The sequence below is a fragment of the Mya arenaria genome, chromosome 14 (genome assembly GCF_026914265.1).
Source record: "Mya arenaria isolate MELC-2E11 chromosome 14, ASM2691426v1".
Lineage (NCBI taxonomy): Eukaryota > Metazoa > Mollusca > Bivalvia > Myida > Myidae > Mya > Mya arenaria.
The window spans coordinates 45504345-45526265 of NC_069135.1; the positions used below are offsets into that span (position 1 = coordinate 45504345).

Here is a 21921-nt window from a genome sequence, read left to right on the forward strand (position 1 = left end):
CTTCCTGTCCGAATGGGGTATTAACAAGCGCAAACATCCCCATAAGTTAAAGAGGTGCTGTTGTTTCTTTTCAGACAAACATCTTTTAAAATATATAATTCTTATAGTCTGCAAATAATTTAGTTTAAAAATGAATATTTCATTGTTCAAGAATCTTACACTGTATACGTATAAATCACATTACATAATACATCGCTAGATCTACCATTAAAAATATATATACTTTGTACAGAAACAGGTGGGGTACAATGTAACCAATGGTATGGTACTAAATGACCGTCCGATGGATACAAGTTGACCAAAAATTAGAGAGAACAAGATGACTGAGTGACGAATGAACTGGGTCCCATGTAAATAGACCATTTAAGTCATGAAATGTTCTAAGGGTATCCGGGTCCAGGAATTGACGTTTGGGGAGAGGGGGGAGGGGCGTAACTTAATTAGGGACACAGCCTTTTGACATTTGCCCCTATTTTTAGAACCGAAATTCAAAACGTTAAGAAATTTTAACAATTATTAGTCCAAATGGTACATTTTGAGCGTATTTTAATTACTTTTTTTCTCCGATAATGACGCGAAAAGTAAATTTGGACGTTTTAAAACCGCTACTGACAATTTGAGTAAAATCATATTTTATTCTTCGAGGCAAGATGTATCTTAATAGTATTCGTAACCGTTATACAACGAACATCTCGTTTTGATGAGTGAGTTCACATCCTTTCAAGAAGAGTCCATTACATCTTAACATATGTGGAGCAGACAACACTTTCTATACCAAAAAATAAGTGGTATGTAGCCTAAATTCAAATTTATTCACAGCTCTACCGGAAGCGCCAACCCCGCCAAAAATGAAATAAGAAAACATCCGAAAATGAGTGTTGTTTCAATATATGAATCGGAAGTTTCTTGCTTGTCGTCAATCCGCGATCTGCAAAAGAGATGCATCCATCAAAAGATTCAGTTGTCATCTGAAACTAACAAATTTCTTCTGTATTCTACACTTGTCAAATTGGGTCCATCACTTGCTCAGAAAGCTGTCAGTAAATGTGAGATTTTTGTGCTTCTTAACATTTACTATAATATCCCTGTTTACAGTTGAGTTTAAGATAATAAATGAGAGCATGGCCTTTAAGCTTATAGTATTTAATTTAAATTTTCGACAAACCCTGGTGAATAATATATGCATATCGTCGGGTACTATAAAAAGTCCCCGTAATTTACAACTGGCTATTGGACAAGTGACACCAAAAAATAAATTATTTTCGGTAAATTTAAATGCCTTTGCCAATTAAGGATTGATGGAAACGGCCTTCACACTAATGTGCTGTCTTGGTTGCAAATTAAGCTGTGCAACATTGCTCAAATCGCCGTGATATCCCGGAACAACCTATTTTCGACCACAACCTATTTTCGACCGCCTCCTGAAAATGGGTAAATCACTTCTATTTTGCGTCACTTCCGGTAAAAATAAGCTCCAATTGTTAACCATAACAGTATAACTGTCAGAAAACTTCATTTGAAAAAGAATGGGAATGGTGGTGTTAAAAAAACTTAAGTTATACTTGAAACAACACCAATTTGTCATTTTTAATTAATGCCAAATTTGACCCTTGTTTAAAATGATTTCACATGTAAAATAGTTCTTTAAAATCGTGTTGTTTTTGTTTGCCAGATCTTACATATCTACCAAAGCCTAAAACCTATGCCCTATTGTTTTCTTAGTATAGTGCACAACATTAAAAGCGCATCAAAATATGGTATGTTGCTTATTCTAAAATTAATGAAATTCATCTACAGGTAACTGTATTGAATTGAATTTGGGAGCTCAGTTACCATAAAATGAAACATATTGCAGCCTAGGCAGGTCATATGAGGCTCATTCAGAGTGGACCAGTGATAACAGGGTTCATGATGGGTGAATTTATCATTTTGTACCCATGTGAAAGCCATTAGAAAGGATGATGCATTCCTTTGCCACTCTTGTGGTGATAAGTCACTAAAAAGTGACTGTATGGCAAATATGTAAATATCTAAGAACTTTTTTTTTAAACTAAAATACATTAAACAGTTTAAACAAGTTATACAAATTAAAATAAAAAAATATTGTGCACAAACTTTTGTTGCGAAGTATAGTTAAAGGTCATGGTCGAAAGCATGTTGTATCTAGGTCAAATACAACATGTGACAGCCGCCATTTTGGATTCAAAATGTAAACAACAGACGATTGAAACAGATTTTATTTTTTTGTTTTTTTAAAAGATGAATGATTGCTTTAAATGGTACACACAAACATTTATTTTTTATTATCACTTATTTATGATACAAATGTAAATAATCCTTAGGCGGTCGAAAACCCGTTGTTCCGGGATACTATGCATGACATGTGCTACAATAATGTAGTTTCATGTATGTGCTGTTAACTGTTTTCCATGTTTAGATGCACTGTTCTCCCACCTCAGGTAAGTTGATCCAATAATTTAACCATGCTAGATATTCTTATCTTGCCCACGGGCGAAGATAAAATGCCCGTACAGGGTTTCCGCCAGGAATTTCATAAGGCATGTCAGAAGGGGAGGGTTTGGGAGGGGTGTCCCCTCCTGACGTCGATTTTTTTTAAATTTTTGTATCCAAAATGGTGCAATTTCCTGCATTTTAAACAAGTTTACAGTGATGTTCCTATGATTTAGAATTACCAACTCAAGTCCGATTAACATTAAAAATATTTGTGAAAAAGTTTAATGGTTTCTCTTCATTAATTATTGGTATTTCTCAAGTTTTCCAACAATACAATATCGATGATATCGATCGACTCATGTTTCGTTTAGTGCGGGTATTATTTATATTGACACCGTTGACGTCACAGTAAAACTTGTAAAGCACACTGCATGCTGGAACACAAAAAGAGCCCTGAGCAAAGCGACTGCTCGTGGGTGTATTCATATTTAAAGCTGCTACAGCTAATATTTTTAAAGCCGGGTCGGCTAAATAATAACTTATAGGGAATGTAATGTGCATTTTCAGATTTATTTATCTTTTTTTCTAAATAAATTAAAAGAAAAAGAAAATAATCAAAGTTTAATAATAAGCAACAAAAAATATAACTTTACACTTTTAAACTAAAGACGGGAACGCGACTCAATTACATACGACAACATAGCATAACCCTTGTTTATAATCAGGGCTCTCGCGAGGGGGCGACTTGGGCGAAGTGGTCGCCTAAAATTCCCAGACTTCGCCCATTTGTATCATCAAAGCGACATTGACTTCGCCGAAAATTTTAGCACATTGTAAATCTGTCAATCAGCGAGTATTTGGCCAATGTCCCATTAGTCAAAACATCACAATAAGCCATTCATACAAATTGGTAATCTCCTAATCCGATAATTGGGCCGTGTCATCCAATTACCAAAACATCGCCAGTAGGCGGAGCTATTGAAAGTTAACCAATCAGAATGTGCATTCAGAAGACTCTGATCAAATGATATAAGTTCGTTAAAATGAGATAGAATTGGAGACATAATTATGAAATATCGTGTCAAGCATTAATTTAAGTTAAAAAGTAATTAATATATGTATTAAATAAACAATGCAAGACATTTAAACATTGTTGCTTTTGAAGCAGACGGTCATAGCCATCTCCGGCCATCGGCAAGTAGGCGCTAAGAAAATCAATAACATGACGTATCACCAAATATTTGATTGGTTTTAGTGAAATGTTCATGATGAAAAATGATTTGTAAACACAAAAAAATATTATTTTTTTGCTTTATATAAATGTAGTTTACTTACAGTAATTTTCTCCTGTCACAGTTACGATGTCAAAAAAAAATCGGCGAGATCGCCATTTTGTCAGAACAATTTTCCGAGTTAATTTTTCAACTTTCCATTATGTATTGGTAAAATTTTCATCAAGGACACTGATTTAAATGTCATTTGGTTCTTAAATGTCAGCATAATTAAAATTATTTAGCCAGAAACAAGTAAATAACAGCACAGCTGAATGTGACATTCGTACCCTATCCCGAACGTACCAAAACAAGATTCGTCCCCCTACTTTATTGACAGTTCATTTATGAGGTCATTATGATTATTTCAAATCCTTAGATGTATTTTTTTGGTTCATTTTAGATGCTATTTGGAGATAAACTATGTGACATTGACAAATACACTTTTGCTGAGCCAAAAATGATACATTATTTTATGAACATTTTATATAGTTATAGCAAACAATTTGAATGTGAATATAAACTGAGGTGTGTGGTATGGCATAGTTTTTGTATCAGGTGTTATAAAAAGCATCACTTCTCCCTAAAGTCTCCCCACTTCTCCCTAATTTGACTGAAGGGAGAAGTCACTTCTCCCAAAATTTTCAGCCTAGTGAGAGCCCTGATAATAACACAGATATCTTCACACGGTTCTCAATAATAATTTAATAATTGGTTAACAAACAGACTCGGGATTAAGAAACAAAATAAAACGACACATGATTTATGTTACCGAACTCAATTAAGACATATTGTTTACTTTGCGTTCATAGATGATTATAGTGATGAACGTCCCAATTACGACAGTGGTGTTTTTCACACATTCCCATTTTGATAAAGAATAGGAGGAGTTTGGTTAATTGCACTGTTGAACCTCACCGACACGCCTTCATGCTGTCGTCGATCCTGAATGGCTGATACAAATGCCGTATTAGTCCCGACACGCCTTCTGGCTGTCAGTCAACCGTTGCAATCGCAACAAAATTGTGTATTGTCAGAACTGATGATTGTTTTGATAAGGGTTGTTGCTAAGCGGATTAAAGCATGTCGGCATAATTAACGCATGTCGGTAATTAGCCTTGCCAGCGGAAGGCACGTCAGGCCCGACATGCCATAAAGGGCTGGCGGAAACCCTGCCGTATGGAACTCCTTTTTTAATGGTCACAACATTGTAATTACCTCCCTTGTTGAAGACTGTCGTCAGTAGCATCAAGGAAATCTTGTCTTATGGTAATATTTAGAATGCTAATTAATTTCTTGCTTCAAATGTCACCATAAAACAGTTTTCAAGCAGCATTCTACCTACCTTTTGTCTACCTTTTGTCGTCTAGGGAACTTCTTTAGCCCTAAAAGGCTAGTAAATCCCTTTAAACTGCTTCGTCTGTAAGTTCTCCGCCTTCGGTATGACTTAATATACTTCAGAAGTATCAAACCGTTTGTTTTTCCAAAGTTTATCAAGACCTGCCTTGAAGGCATTCACAGATGTGGTGTTCACTAATTCATGTGGCAAATTATTCCAAGTTGAAACTATACGATTGCTGAAAGAATTTTGACGTAATGATTTCCTTGCTTTAGGTTTAAATAATTTCAAATTGTGTCCTCTGGTACCACTATTGTCAGCAAAGGTGAAAAATGTTGTCATACTCATGTCATCAATATTGTGTACTATTCTAAACACTTGAATCATGTCGAATCTTTTCCTTCTAAAGTCTAAAGATGGGAGGTATTTAAGAAATAATGCTTCATTCTCCTTAGAACTATTTAAAAAGACCGATTTGACTATTAACATTTACTGGATCATTGCGCGCATATCCATGACAACCATGTGCTATCAGATATCCATACGCAATTATTTTCACTAAGCACAAAAGAGTTCCAGCAACAAATACATTTTTACTTAATTTTGTTTAACTGAGGTGGGAGAAAAAGCATCTACCATAGCCGCTCGTGTAAGATAGGTTCATTCCGACCCGAGCGTAGGGTGTTTTGCGGAAACGAGGTTTACCGAGTTTCCGCAAAACACCCTGCGCGAGGGTCGGGATGAACCTATCTTACACTCGGCCATGGAAGATACTTATATTCTTGCTTTGAAATGTAACTGTATAGTATAGCGTTTTAGGATATATTGCCTCTATTGATGTACAATAGAAGAATCAAATTCATATATGTTTTCGTTTTATCATTTTACTAGTTCCCGAGTTTGTTTGGTATATAAGGCAGAGGTCTATCCCAGAACGCGGCTGCTCGTCCCTCCATTGGCTCATTACGCCATTTGAAAAGGAATCCATCTAATTTCACATAATTCACAATATGAAAGCAGCGGAATTATTCGATTTTGTTTTTGATTGTTCATAATGTATTACTTTTTCTAAGTAAAAATGAGGAATTTCAGAGGCTCATTTGGGGAAATCAGGGTCCGCCGTGTGTAGTTGCAAAGACAAAGTTGGATTAAAATTACTTAGCCGAATGATAATAATGATAATAATAGTTTACTACAACTTCAAAAAGATGTATTTTGGTTTTCGAATATTTGAATATTCGATCAAAAGAATTACCGAATATCAATTTTGCCATTCGTTTGCATCCCTAGTAGAAATGTTTATATTGACACTGGTAACTCAAGACTTACATTATACTCATCAAATTAAACAGAATGACCAGCAGATGAACCCTTTTGATTTTGAAGACAGTCAGTGAAAGGTCAAGGTCATGGTGACGTTAAGCTCAAAATATATTTCTGATCAATAAACGAAGAATGCTGGGGCCTAGTGACCTAGTACTTGGTGGGTAAGTTGGTTGTGACCAGCAGATAAACCCCTTTTGATTCTGAGGTCAAGGTCGTGGTCAATAACTTAAAACACTTGTTCCCATGAGTTGGTTAACCCTATTGAAATTATGGAAATTGGACCAAGATTGTGGTGACCTTGAGTTTTCGATTAATAACTGGAGAATGCTTGGTCCCAGAGACCTCAAACTTGGCAGGCTGATTGGTCATAAGGTGAGGTGAATGGGTAGGTGAATAACTAATGAACACTTTAACATGATCAAGCCATTTATCTACATCATAAATGCACTTAAATGTTATCCAGTGCTTATTATATTGTTTCTTCATTCTTTTAATGAAGGCCTCGAATTAGCCAACAATACTGATGTCCAGGTCTGCCCCTTTTGTCTTGGGAGGCCAGTTGTTTTCATAAGTTGGGCCTGTGAATCGACACTGTTTAAAGAAACTGCAAAATAAATTATAAAAGCTTGACCCTAAGTCAACTTGACGTACATTCATTAAGTTGCGCTTGTTAAAAGACGTCATGTATGTAAATTATTGGGAAAATTCCAAGTTTCAGACTGGTGTACAAATCATTTTTTGAAGACCTTCCAGTGTGCTTTGCTAATCATTTTTTGAAGCGGTCTATTATAGTTGAATTCAATTGTTTTCTTTCCTCTCACTTAACAAAAATCTTCTACTTAGCATGAGTGTTGATCCACTTTTTTGAATGGTATTTGGGTAAATCTATTATGTTTTGGGCCCTTTCTAGTTTCACGAGTTGTGCTTTTAGGCTTACCCATTTATTTTTTAATAATTTGGCATTGAACTATTAAAAAGAAATAACCCATATATCATTAATACACTAGGGCCTGTAAACTATGTCAGTAACAGGCCCGAAGGGACTGTGCTTTTGAAATGTTTTCTTGATGAACGTTAACATAAATGATTGTGTTTTTTTCATACCATTTTTTAGCTCGACTATTCAAAGAATAAGGAGAGCTATACTACTCACCCAAGCGTCGGCGTCAACCCTTGGTTAAGGTTTTGCGTGCAAGCACACATAGGTTAATATCTCAGCAACTACTTGAGGTATTGCATTGAGACTTTATACAATGGTACTCAACCATCCAACCTACTTAATTAACCAAGTTTGATAACTCTACTTTGCAGTTAATGCCAATAATAGGCCTTTATTATTTGACTTAGAAATTCTGGTTAAAGTTTTGTATGCAAGCACACATAGGTTAATATCTCAGCAACTACTTGAGGTATTGCACTGAGACTTGATACAATGGTACTCAACAATCCAACCTACTCAATTAACCAAGTAAGATAACTCTAGTTTGCATTTAATGCAAATAATAGGCCTTTATTATTTGACTGAGAAATTCTGGTTAAGGTTTTGCGTGCAAGCACTCATAGTAGTGTTTTAGCCAGGAATTAAAAAGGGCAGGGTGGGCCAAAAAAAGGGCAGGGTGGGCTAAAATAGGGGCATGGTGCTTTCTTAAATGGGAAAACAATGTGCACAATATTAGCTTTGTATTGTTGTAAAACGATCATGTACCTTATCAAAGCACATGCATGTTCATGCACACATTGTAGTAATATCCCTACTGAATACTCTTAATTCTTTTTTCTTGTTCATTTTCACTTCAGACACTTTCTTTACCATCTCGGGTTGTTGTCACCAGGGCTCTCACAAGGCTGATTTTTTGGGGAAGTCACTTCTCCCACCATTCAAATTAGGGAGAAGTGGGGAGACTTAAAGGAGACGAGATACTTATCTTTAAACCTGAGATAAATATTGTACCATGCCACAAAACTTTAAATTCACATTTACTTTGATTGCTTTTACTAGATGGAATGTTAAAAAGTGTTCTTGTTTGGCCTATCAAAAGTGTACTTGTCTATAGTCTCCTTTTTGCAATGTAAAGTTTACCTCCAAAAAAGTGTATAAAAAAAACAAAGACAGTTAAAAAAAATACCATTACAAAAAAACAGAATGGCCTTATATATGAGCTGTTAAAAACATTTAAGTGCAGGGGGCGAATCTTGTTTTGGTACGATCAGGATAGGGTACGAATGTCACATTCAGCTTTGCTGTTGTTTACTTGTCTTTGGTTAAATAAATTTTAACATGCTGTCATTTTAAAACAAAATGACATTTAAAATCTCTATCCTTCATGAAAAACTCACTAATACTTAATAATAGAACTAGAAAATCGAAAAATAAACTCCGAAAAATGTTATGACAAAATGGCGGTGACTCGCCGAATCTTCTATTTTTAAACATCGTACAGAGGAAAATACTGTAAGTAAAAGCTATATAAAGCAAATAAAAAAGTTTTGAGATATCAAAACAAATTTTCATTACGAACATTCAACACAAAAACTATCAAATATTGGTCATGAAGTCAAGTATTTGATTTTCTTAGGCTAATAGCGCCACCGTTTGTTTTTCAATGACCGTCTGCTTCAAACGAAACACTGTTCTAAAAAGTGTGCCTTGTTTTTACACTGCAAGTATCAATTGTTTACTAAAACTTGACAACATTTTTATGCCCCCGAAGGTGGGCATATTAAAATCGCACCGTCCGTCCGTCCGTCCAGCTCTGTAACTTTCCCTTGTATGGACAGATTTTAAAATAACTTGCCAGATGTGTTCCACATACCAAGACAACGTGTGGCGTGCAAGACTCGTGTCCCTACCTCAAAGGTCAAGGTCACACTTAGTGTTTATTCACAATGGAGTGCTGCATATAAGGACATAGAGTATAGGTTGTCGTGTCCGGGCTGTAACTTTCTCTTGTATGGACAGATTTTAAAATAACTTGCAACATGTGTTCCACATACCAAGACGACGTGTCGCGTGCAAGACCCGTGTCCCTACCTCAAAGGTCAAGGTCACACTTAGTGTTTATTCACAATGGAGTGCTGCATATAAGGACATAGAGTACAGGTTGTCGTGTCCGGGCTGTAACTTTCCCTTGTATGGACAGATTTTAAAATAACTTGCCACATGTGTTCCACATACCAAGACGACGTGTCGGGTGCAAGACCCGTGTCCCTACCTCAAAGGTCAATGTCACACTTAGTGTTTATTCACAATGGAGTGCTGCATATAAGGACATAGAGTATAGGTTGTCGTGTCCGGGCTGTAACTTTCTCTTGTATGGACAGATTTTAAAATAACTTGCCACATGTGTTCCACATACCAAGACGACGTGTCGCGTGCAAGACCCGTGTCCCTATCTCAAAGGTCAAGGTCACACTTAGTGTTTATTTACAATGGAGTGCTGCATATAAGGACATAGAGTATAGGTTGTCGTGTCCGGGCTGTAACTTTCCCTTGTATGGACAGATTTTAAAATAACTTGCCAAATGTGTTCCACATACCAAGAGGACATGTCGTGTGCAAGACCCGTGTCCCTGCCTCAAAGGTCAAGGTCACACATAGTGTTTATTCACAATGGAGTGCTGCATATAAGGACATAGAGTATAGGTTGTCGTGTCCAGGCTGTAACTTTCCCTTGTATGGACAGATTTTAAAAAAACTTGACACATGTGTTCCACATACCAAGACGACGTGTCGCGTGCAAGACCCGTGTCCCTACCTCAAAGGTCAAGGTCACACTTAGTGTTTATTTACAATGGAGTGCTGCATATAAGGACATAGAGTATAGGTTGTCGTGTCCGGGCTGTTACTTTCTCTTGTATGGACAGATTTTAAAATAACTTGCCACATGTGTTCCACATACCAAGACGACGTGTCGTGTGCAAGACCCGTGTCCCTGCCTCAAAGGTCAAGGTCACACATAGTGTTTATTCACAATGGAGTGCTGCATATAAGGACATAGAGTATAGGTTGTCGTGTCCGGGCTGTAACTTTCCCTTGTATGGACAGATTTTAAAAAAACTTGACACATGTGTTCCACATACCAAGACGACGTGTCGCGTGCAAGACCCGTGTCCCTACCTCAAAGGTCAAGGTCACACTTAGTGTTTATTCACAATGGAGTGCTGCATATAAGGACATAGAGTATAGGTTGTCGTGTCAGGGCTGTTACTTTCCCTTTTATGGACAGATTTTAAGATCACTTGCTACATGTGTTCCACAAACGAAGACAACGTGTCGTGTGCAAGACCCATGTCCCTACCTCTAAGGTGAAAGATACACTAAGTGTTTATTCACAAGGGTATTCTGAATATAAGGACATAACAGTGTAGGTTGTCAAGTATGGGTGGTATTTTTTAATGTTCAGAGGCAATTTAAAATAACTTGCCATATGTATTTGACACGTAAAGGCAAGATAAACTTTTCATGTACTGACCTTGTTCGTAGGTCAATGTCACATTCGGGGGCATTCGTCACATACTGTGACAGCTCTTGTTCATCCTTTCTTCGCGTTTTCTATCGCAATTTAACAAACTTTTAATCATTTGACCAGTGTCTTCTCTGATTGGTTAAAATGGGACGTTTCAATAATTGGATGATAGACGACCCAATTGTGTGATTAGGAGATTACCGATTATAAATTGCTAAATTAATTAAATTTGTAACAACATCGGCATCAAAGATCGACATTTAGAGGTACAACTTCGATGTCCCAGACAAGGAATAATGTGTCATAATGAACATCAATTAGCACCCTGATTATAAGCGCGAACTACCGTTAATCAGACCCGCGGTGATGACGGTCATGTGCCTTAGAACGCACTGATCTGTGACAGATTAGGAAACGGCGACATTGACCAATGAAATAGTTTTAGGGCGTAACTTTGTGATAAACAACGATCTGAATGGCCAGAAGGGGGCGGGAAAAATATGACAAGGCGTGTAAAAAGGGGCAACGGGGCGGGGTCAAAAAAGGGCAGGGCGTGCCGCCCTTCCATTCCGCTTTAGCTAAAACACTACATAGGTTAATATCTCAGCAACTACTTGAGGTATTGCACTGAGACTTGATACAATGGTACTCAACCATCCAATCTACATAAATAACCAAGTAAGATAACTCTAGTTTGCATTAAATTCAAATAATGGCCCCTTTTTCATTCAAAATAGAAATTCTTGTTATTGTTTTGCATGTAACCACTTTTAAGTCAATGCTCAAGCAAATACATCATGTATTGCATTGAAACTTTACACACAGGCTCCCAACCATTTAATCTTATTATTTAATCAAGTAAGATAACTCTATCTTTCATATTATATAATTTTTGCCCCTTTATTATGCGACTTAGAAATTCTGGTCAAGGTTTTGCATGTTAGCACACATAGGATAATATCTCAGCAACTACGTGATGTATTGCATTGAGACTTTATACAATGGTATTCAACAACCCAACCTACATTTGTAATTGAATAATCAAGTTAGATAACTGTGTTTTGCAAATAATGGCCCTTTATTATTACACTTAAAAATTCTGGTTAAAATTTTGCATGTAACCGCATTGATGTTAATATCTCCGCACACCATGTATTGCATTGAAATCTAATCTAACAGTGATCCATGCATGTTTTGCCAAAACTTTTCAATCCTTACACTGAAAAGCGGCGGAATAGTGCGCTGTCTCTGTGACAGCTCTTGTTCTGTTCAAGGTTTTCATTAAAAACCTGAATCCTGGCAAAAATATCTCTAAAATTATGTTAGATATTCACACAAGCTCATTAATGCCTAACAATCATATTTTTAAGGTATAAAATTGGCACAAATTGACTTTTAAAACATAAGCGATCAATATTTGAAAGATTGATGGGAAGGTTGGGGTCGTCATGAAAAAATGTTCTATAATTTGTCCATATAGCCATTATAGGCCCAAATACTATTGGCCATCTGTCCTACTAGGCCTTTTGGGAGCATTTATCATGTTCCTGTGACAGCTCTTGTTGTTATCTTAGTGCTGACGAAGACCAGATCATTTCATTAATTTATGATCTTGTAATGTTTGACATGGATGATAAAATACAAACAAATTGCTATGGATACATTTTGGAAAATATTATTTTGATGAAAATATACATTGAAGATGTAATATGACATGAGCCAAACTGACAAGATTCTGAATACTCTGTTATATGCTGTAATTTAGCAATAAACTAAGGGTTTGCAATTGTTCAATATCCTGTTATGTATATATTTTCCCTTCTCATGCTTGTACTAACTTACGGTAAACGCACAATTGAATCTTGTTTCTTCTTTGCCAATGTATGTCTTTTAACTGCCTGATTTTACCTTTCACATAACACGTTGCACTTCAATCAATAATAAATAAAGTATATATTACATTTAAGTGAAGACATTTATAATGTTCTAATTGAAAGTAATTCTCATTTACCCATCATTGTCTTTCAGTGGTAGCTGCAGGGACTATAAAGTGGGATGAGGAGAATTTTGAGGTGGAAAAAATCATTGACCACTGTCAGGATGAGGTAAGATTCTTGTCACTATTGACCAAACTCTTGGTCTATTCCAGCTTTCTCAATAAGAAACAATGCCGGCCCAATCTGATAGTTTAAAAGGCAATTGGGCCTGTTCAAATTTGGAAAATTAGGTTACAATAAGTAGAAGCTGGTCAGTTACTTGACTATTTGAGACGGTTCAACCAATTCTTATTGAAAACCCTGCTATTAAATGGGAGTCTGAATCTCTGATATTTTAAAGATTCCTTAATTAATGTTACGTTTTTAGAAAACAGGCCATTGCTAAATATAGTATGAGTAAATAATTATTATACTGTGCATATAATATTTGCATTTTTATCCTGCTACAAATGATCAAATTATAAACAAAAATGACTTTCCATTCCATTCAAGTCCGAGTTAAATGCGAGAAACTTTTGAAACCTGTATAACTGAAGCAACAATGGTAAATGATTTATTTTGCAGGGTGTAGACTTCTACCTGATAAAATGGAAGGGCTGGAGCAACCAACACAACACTTGGGAACCCTCGACCAACTTGGAATGCCCAAACCTCATAGAGGAGTTCCATGTGCGCAACAAGACAGGACATGTAGAGTACTCCGGTCTGAGAGAAAAACGCAAGTTTGACGAGATAAGGGATGGGAAAAATGATGATGAACGGGAAACAAAGCGGAGCAGAATTGATAAACTTTTCCAGAAGCTTATAGCTAGTAACGATACAATTAGTCCTCTTACACTGATCTCTCAAACTAGTCCGGATAAGATCACCAAGTCATACAATGGTGTAATGAACTGTCAAGGTCTCAAATTGCCAAAATTTAACAATACCAGTAAAGCACTGTTAAACCCAAAAACAAAGGCTTACAAACTCAAGAAATTGGAGATCCAGAATGCGATGATAGAATGGGAGAAACATTTGAACAAAGTTAATACTGATCCTGCTTCTATAAGTGTAGAAAACACTGTTGACTTGGAAGGACCTCCTGAGAGTTTTGAGTACATCAATGATTACAAAGCTGGTCCAGGGATTGTGATCCCGGACGATCCAATGATAGGCTGTGAATGTGAGGATTGTCTGAATGAGAAAAAAGGATGTTGTGCTGCTCAGTTTGGCGTGGAGTTTGCCTACTTCAAGTACAAGAGGCTGCGTATCCACGCAGGACGACCCATCTATGAGTGCAACAAACGCTGCAAGTGTGGGCCAGAATGTCCAAACCGTGTTGTACAGCAGGGTCGCAAACATAAGGTTTGTGTGTTCCGCACGAGCAACGGTCGAGGCTGGGGGGTGAAAGCCTTACAGAAAATCAAGGCCGGCACCTTCGTCATGGAGTATGTTGGGGAGGTAGGGGATGGCGTAAAGAACGCATTTTACTTAAAGTAGGGCTACAAGTCCAAATGTTGCATACCACAATTATTAATCCAAATGAAAGGAATTCGGCTAAGCTTTATAGTTAATAAAAATGATTATGGTAACTTAAAACTAAGTAATCTTTTTTGCTAATTGTTCTTTTAACCTTTGCAAAAGTTTTTAAAAATATATTTTTTTTGCATTTTATAAAATGAAGTATCTTTTAGTTGTGACATTCAAAACAATACCATAAAATAGGGTTTGAAAGTTAAGCTATATCTTATGAGATTTTCTCATAATATTTTAATTATCATGTACTTTTTCGAAATAAAAAAAAATCCCATTCTTGTCAGGCAATTATATATTGTTAATAATGTTATGTTTAACTTTCTGGACAGGTGATCAGTAACGAGGAGGCTGAGATACGAGGAAAGACATATGACTCTGTTGGCCGCACATACCTGTTTGATCTAGACTTTAACGGTGACGATTGTCCCTTCACTGTGGATGCAGCTGTGTACGGAAATGTGTCGCACTTCGTCAACCATAGTGTATGTTGTTGTCTCCTTCATTTTTGAAGATTTTTCATTTAATCAACCAGTTGCCAGTACATGCTAGTAAAATGATGTCAATGATCCTGTTCAGTTTTTGAATCAGAAGGTACATTATATAATTGTTTTGACCATGAGTACAGTTTTGAAAGCATTTTTTGGTCAGATGACCTTTACGTGGTACATATTAAATTATTTCATGCAACTAATCTGTTTACAACACTTTCTGTCCTCAGATATTGAACGTTCAACATTTTCAGGTAACCCAAACAAAAAACATGAACTATATGTTTGTTACCTTTTACCCAAACATACATGCTCTGGATTGAAAATGACCACAAGAGCCATGCCGGTGGAGCATAGGCCCTCATGGGGCTCTTGTTTTTATCCGGAACCATATCTTGGAAGGGATTGGGCAGATTATGTTCAAACTTGGTCAGGATGTTCCCCTTGGTGAAATCTCAATTGCTTGCAAAAGTGGGTCACATTTGTCAAAACTAGGTCACAAGGTAAAATCTAAGAAAAATCTTTAGAACAAACAAGAGGCATTATATTTAGTCCAATTTTCATCAAATAAATATTTTTAAAAAAATGCTACACTACATGCAATTACAATATACTTTTTTTTTCAAACAATTGCAAACAAATTCATATCTCATATCAAAACCTTATTAGAATCCACCACTCTGTAGCTTTGTATTGCAGTTGGAATATTTCCCTAGCACTTATTTTCAATTCCATCTACTTTGCCTAATCAGATGGGGATAACATATAAAAAAAAATTGCCTGTTTTAATTGAATGGATATGATTTGCAATCTTGTTCTAATCAATGAACTTAAAAAATTGTCCAATGACAATAAAAATCATTGCAAATTTGTCATTATTGAATGTGCAATGATTGATGTTATTACTAGGGATGGCAATGAGTAGTCAAATTTGTACTCCAGTACTCGTGACAATCTTTAGATCGAGTACTCGGGTACTCGATTGCTCGGATAACTTGAAAATGGTTTTCGGGAAAAAAGTTTGTGTATACCTGTATCGTTGATGTGTGCGTTGGTTGTAATATAGGCCATTTCCATCTTTCAATAAGACTGTCATTATCTACCATAACAGAAAAATTGATACAAAGAAATCAAATGTTGTTTCATCTGTCCTTTTCATTTTATTTTTTTACATACATATATGTACTCCAATATCAATGAAAAGAAAAACCCTGATCAGATTCGAGCGTCTAGATGATCAGAATTGCAATGAACAAAAATTATTTATAAATTTGTTTAGTTGTTTACTCTGTGAAATAATATTTAAAATTACAGTTTTCCATACTGAAATCAAATATTGTTGTTTACCTCATCAATATGCATAGTTCCTGAATTTAGATATCCACCAATCAATTGTGATAATCATTGCAAAAAGTACGCCCATTCAGGAATCATTGATCTAACAGTCGGTACTAATTCGCGTGTCAACGTCCATTGTTTGGTGAAACTCTCTAATTGGTAGACAATACAATTGTGCTGGAGATGAACCGCTATCAAAACTTCACTAATTGACGCAAGTGCTATTTGCAAATAAGGGCCCTTTGTTGACAGTGTGCAACTCTCACAAGAACTGTCAAATAATTTATTAGGGTCAATATAAAAAGATATTTTTCAAGTACTCAAGTAGTGATTTGGTAATCAAGGATGATTGATCGAGTACTTGGGTCTCGTTGTCATCCCTAGTTATTACGTTTAAGTTTGTCAAATGCATGACTCCATCCACTTGCAGTTCAGTGAAAAAAATTGAGCTACTTGACTTGCCTTTTGGTATAAGTAGTAATATCAGTTTGTCAAATAAGGGCATAAAAATGATTTGAGAAACTGTTTGAGCATGTTGTGTGTTTTCAGTGTGACCCAAACCTGGAAGTGTACAGTGTATGGATTAACACTCTAGACCCTCGACTGCCCCGTATTGCGCTCTTTTCACGCAGAACAATCGAAAAGGGAGAAGAACTCACATTTGACTACATGTCCAGCAAGGCACACTGTATGTATTTGTATATGTTCAATGTTTCCATCCTCTTAAGCAGCATGTTAACTGTAAGGTCTTTTATATTGGATCTGAAAGAAAATGGTGTTTTTGATTTCTATAAACACTAAAAATGTGTTTAAGCTGTACAGTGTTAGACTCAAAAATGTTTAGCTCAGGAATCTGTCGAGCTTCCTAGCCAATAATTCAGGTGTTTGGAGTTTTCATATCATTTTTATTCACGGAAATTGTATATTTTGTGTATTGTGTAATTTGTGTTTTGCAGCTCCATTAGAGGAGAGTGGGTCCGAAGAGGCTCTGAATAAAGTTGCGAATGGCTCAGTGGAGAAGCCCATGTCCCATGTAAATGGAGCACTTGAGGAGTTGGAGTTTGAAGCTACCAACACCAGCAAGTCAACCAAGTCAGTAGGTGGGGTGTGTGGAGATATGCCTTCCGTGGGTGAGGAAACAGAGTCAGGAACAGAAGGGTCGTCTGAGAGCCCTGGCATTGGGGACACTCTGTCATCGAAGGGCCCTGCTGCGGGAGACTGGACGTCGTCTGCGGACCCTGCTGTGGGAGACATGGTGTCAGAAGCTGGCGATGCCTCTATTCCTGATGATGGCAAAACAGGCAGCAAGGAGTACCGCATGGTCTGTCAGTGTGGGGCGAAGAACTGCAGAAAATTTGTCTTCTAGATTATTTCTGGCTCAAGTTGGCCTCAAATGGATTATTTATAAGTCACATCTAACCATAGGATACTGAGATTATGCAATTCTCATTAAATATTATTATTATTCGACATGTTTGGATTAAATATATTACACAAAGTAATTTTGCATGAACTTGCTTGGTTAATGGACAAATAAAATTATTTCAGCATTAATCAGTAATTTTTTCTTGCATTTATTATCGGCATGTGCATTTTTGATTGGAAACATAAGGTCTAAATATTATTATTTGACATTAGGGCAACAGTCTCCAAAATGTTAGGTACAAATGTAGGGTAGGGACACAGTTGTCTTTTGTTGTTTTAAGTGCAGTCTTTTTTTAACGTTTGGGTGTATGTGTATATCTGTATTGATACTTTTGTTTTTAATTGTAATATACACAAATGGTCAACTACAGCTAAAAAATCAGAAAAGATTAGGGTCAAGGGATTTTGCCAGGTTGTGCCCTTGACACGGGTAAAAAAATATGCCAAAAGGTAGTTTGAATAATATAATTATGATGGTTATCAAGCAGTTATAGACATTTTTACTGTTTATTCATATCCCTTTTTTCATGTGGAAAATTGGATTTGGGGCGGGAAATGAAAGCTGTTTTTGCATGGGACACAGCCTGAAAATGGGACATAATTTTCATGAAAAGGTGTCAGTTAATATATTTGGTTCAGCTTTCTATCATTTAAGATATAACATCCTTTGTTTTATTGATATTTATAATTATAATCAATGTTATTTTGGGCTGTATCTATTCTCATAGTCACTCATGAATAATAATGTAGCATTAGATTTAAATATATGACAATAAGGCATTGTGATAGAATAAGAGACTTACATTTTTCTGGTTAATGTTCAATAGCCGTTTGTATACAGTTTAGGTCTGAAGTTTTCCAGTTTGCACACTTGATTAATATTGACCAATCAATATAGATTTAAGCTCACTTGGACCAAACCATGACATTGGCCAGTGTTAAAAAATTGGCTGTAGGTTTTGTTTCCCAGTATTTTTGGAAAATGACCTTCACACTTATTTTTCTCACCAGCTTTGTATCTTTTTATACATGTACTCAAATACCCCTCAACATTTATCTGTGAGCTATTGTAACTTCAACAACAACATTAAATTGCAGTTTTTCAATCTGAACCAATCAAACAGTGTTCCCTCTGGTAAAAAAATCACCATTGAATGCTGTTGGTCCAGGGTTTGTCCTTGTTGGGATCACAGAGGGGAAAGCCCCTGAAGTTACCAGGTTTTAAGCTGCCTATCTGTACTAGTCAGTTAGTTGTTAAAGAGTAAGAGACATATAGACCAAATTCTCACCTAAAACAATGACATATTGAGTGAAGTGGAATGCAATTCCAATTTCGGAGAGTAAGTAAATGGAAAAAAAAAGCCTTCTGATCAGATAAACTAACAGGTAGTTTCATTTGGATATTTTTTTATACTTTTGGCATTGAGGCCATTACCAAATATCGGCTATAAAAATTGCCAATGTATTAACAAGATGTTTTATGGTCGTAGTTTACTAGAATGATACAATGATACACTACAGGGACAAGCTAGTACTCAAAAAGTTCATATAATAACCCTAGAAAGTGAAGTACCCCATATGCATTTATCAAAGTATGACTTAGCGTGAACAAGCCCGAAACATTATACATACACTTAGTATGAAGTTTGGAATGTATTTTATGATGTTTAAATTTGTATTTGTACATTGTCTTGTAAATTTTAAATTTTATTTAAATCTTTGTGAATAACTTTGCAACACTTGTGTAATCATGTTAAATTGTGAAAGTAGTTAAGAAATGAAAGTAAACACTGATTATGTACTGTAAAGTATTGTTTTAAATATTTCTTTTAAACGTTTGGTATAACTTGTTGACCATTGAAGTACCTCCAGTACAAAATGTGATATCAAAATAATGTATATACATAAATCTGTTCAGAACATTAAACAATGTTTGGGGGCAATTTGACACATTTATCTTGTGATGCTTCTATAATTTTAATTTTTGTCAGGAAATATGTTTGTACATGTACTGTGTTTATGTCCAAATCATCTAGCATTAAAATAATCACCTCCATGATTTATTTGTAGTATTTATGAAAAAGGATCTTGTCCAATTTATATGATGGAATATGTAAACTAATAGATCAATTTTAAAAGGGTAATCAAACATTAAACCTATTGTCTTCACGCTAATAGAACATTCATTTTATATTAGTTAACAGATTTTCCTTGTTGTGAAGTATATTGATCTGGTGTATGTATATTTCTAGAGATGTAATTGTAAGAGATTGTATATTAAATCGTTCAATAAAGATGTAGTAGGTTTTTGTTCAACCATTGAATTCAGATAGATATGTTAATAATGCACGATTATTGAGCACAATTTTACTACTCTAGTTTTACAAATGTATCAATTGTACCTTAGGTGGAATGTTGCCATTAGTTTCTTTTATCAAATTTTAATTACTTAAGTAAAGAATAAAGTTTTATTGTTCTGTTTTGTATGACCGTCATTGTGACCACAGACATCCCTGTCTTTATGGCTTTTTTTTTTGCAAGGGACATTCCTTTTTATTTTGGCATTTTATGGTCACAAACATCCCTGTCATTGAGGCATTTTATGGCCACAGACATCCCAGTCATTTTGGCATTTTATGGCCACATACATATCTCTCATTGTGGCATTTTATGGTCACAGACATCCGTCATTGTTGCATCTTATGGCCACACATCCCTGTCATTGTTGCATTTAGTGGCCACAGTCATCCCTGTCATTGCGGCATTTTATGGTCACAGACATCCCTGTCATTGTGGCATTTTATGGCCACAGACATCCCTGTCATTGTGGCATTTAATGGCCACAGACATCCCGATCATTGTGGCATTTTATGGCCACAGACATACCTGTCATTGTGGCATTTTATGGCTAGACATCCCTGTCATTGTGGAATGTTATGGACTTCCCTGTCATGGTGTCATTTTATGGCCACAGACATCCCTGTCAGTGTGGCATTTTATGGTCACAGACATCCCAGTAATTGTGGCATTTTATGGACATCCCTGTCATTGTGGCATTTTATGGTCACAGACATCCCTGTCATTGTGGCATTTTATGGTCACAGACATTCCTGTCATTGTGGCATTTTGTGGTAACAGACATCCTAGTCATTGTAGCGTTTTATGGCCATGGATATCCTTGGTCATTGTGGCAATTTATGGCCACGAATATCCTTGTCATTGTGGTCTTTTATGGCCATGGATATCCCTGTCATTGTGGCATTTTATGGCCACAGTCATTGTGGCATTTTATGGTCGTGAATATCCCTGTTATTATGGCATTTTATGGCCACAGACATCCCTGTCATTCGTGCCTTAAAAAGAGAGGTTTAAAATCAAAAGCTTCATCAAAGTCCTGCAAAGGCATCAAAATATCAATTTATATTGGATATCCTCAAATGGGTGTATGCAATGCAATGACCTTGGGTTTGTGTGTGAAAGTAAGTGTTGTAATAGACATAGATGAGTGCAAAAGGTATGTCCAAAGCTAATGTCTATTAAGATCCTTTCATGAATGTAAGAGACTATGACAGGCTTAGTGATGTTAGTCACTGTATGATGTATTTTTGAGTAGGCCAAGTTCAAACTTGGGCTCACAGCATGTCACCTTGATTAACAGTTTGGGCTGAATTCAGAACATCTACTCTCACTCACACTCAAACCACATTCCCCTAGAGACACTCAAGTGATCACTTGAGTGGAATAAGGGAAGTGACACTCAAGTGATCTGTTCGTATTCACACGCCTCGCTAACACTCAACTTCAACAAGTGACCAATACAGTTTATATACATATATGTTTACATGATCATATCGGATTATCTGTTTGACTATGGTGGTGTTTACATTATTCAATGTGGAAATTACACCTCAGAGTGAAACACAACTAAAGAAATGTAGGGTAAATGGATGAAGATGACGATAATACTACTACTACTAATAATAATCATAATAATAATGATGATGATATGGTGGTGGTAGTGCTGCTGCTGCTGATGACGATGATACTACTATTTCCACCACGTTCTGAAATGGCCTAGCGGCGTAAAGATAGCGGCCTGGCTGCCTTATGTGACTAGCAGCCTAAAAATGTTTCCTACTTCAAAGCATTTTATATGCGTTCTTAGCTAAAACAATGATATCTGTTTCTATTCATAAATCAACATTCTTTAGCGAATATCAGCATTTCCCCCCTTTTTATGGGCTGCTGGATTTAGTTTTGGGGAATTTTAGGCCGCTAGGCCACCAGGCTGTTAACTAA

General features: G+C 36.2%; 1 protein-coding gene across 3 annotated transcripts; it reads left to right on the plus strand.

Annotated features, from left to right (window-relative positions):
• The first annotated feature begins 837 nt into the window (after positions 1-837).
• LOC128217897 (histone-lysine N-methyltransferase SUV39H2-like) lies at positions 838-20093 on the plus strand. 3 transcript variants are annotated; one of them, XM_052925345.1, is made up of 6 exons: positions 838-1046; positions 12885-12961; positions 13418-14296; positions 14701-14853; positions 16747-16885; positions 17154-20093. In XM_052925345.1, exons 1-6 carry the CDS (start codon positions 872-874, stop codon positions 17561-17563), a joined length of 1833 nt encoding a protein of 610 aa, XP_052781305.1. In that variant the 5' UTR covers positions 838-871; the 3' UTR covers positions 17564-20093. The 3 variants fall into 3 exon arrangements, with proteins under 3 accessions (XP_052781305.1, XP_052781307.1, XP_052781306.1); XM_052925347.1 differs by lacking the exon at positions 838-1046 and adding an exon at positions 2218-2279; XM_052925346.1 differs by lacking the exon at positions 838-1046 and adding an exon at positions 2291-2459.
• The last annotated feature ends 1828 nt before the right edge of the window (positions 20094-21921 follow it).

Coding starts and splice junctions, on each gene's coding strand:
- LOC128217897 (XM_052925345.1), top strand. CDS start 872: ATGAGTGTTGTTTCAATATATGAATCGGAAGTTTCTTGCTTGTCGTCA. Junction 12,962..13,417: donor TTGACCACTGTCAGGATGAG/GTAAGATTCTTG, acceptor TTTATTTTGCAG/GGTGTAGACTTCTACCTGAT. Junction 14,297..14,700: donor TCATGGAGTATGTTGGGGAG/GTAGGGGATGGC, acceptor CTTTCTGGACAG/GTGATCAGTAACGAGGAGGC.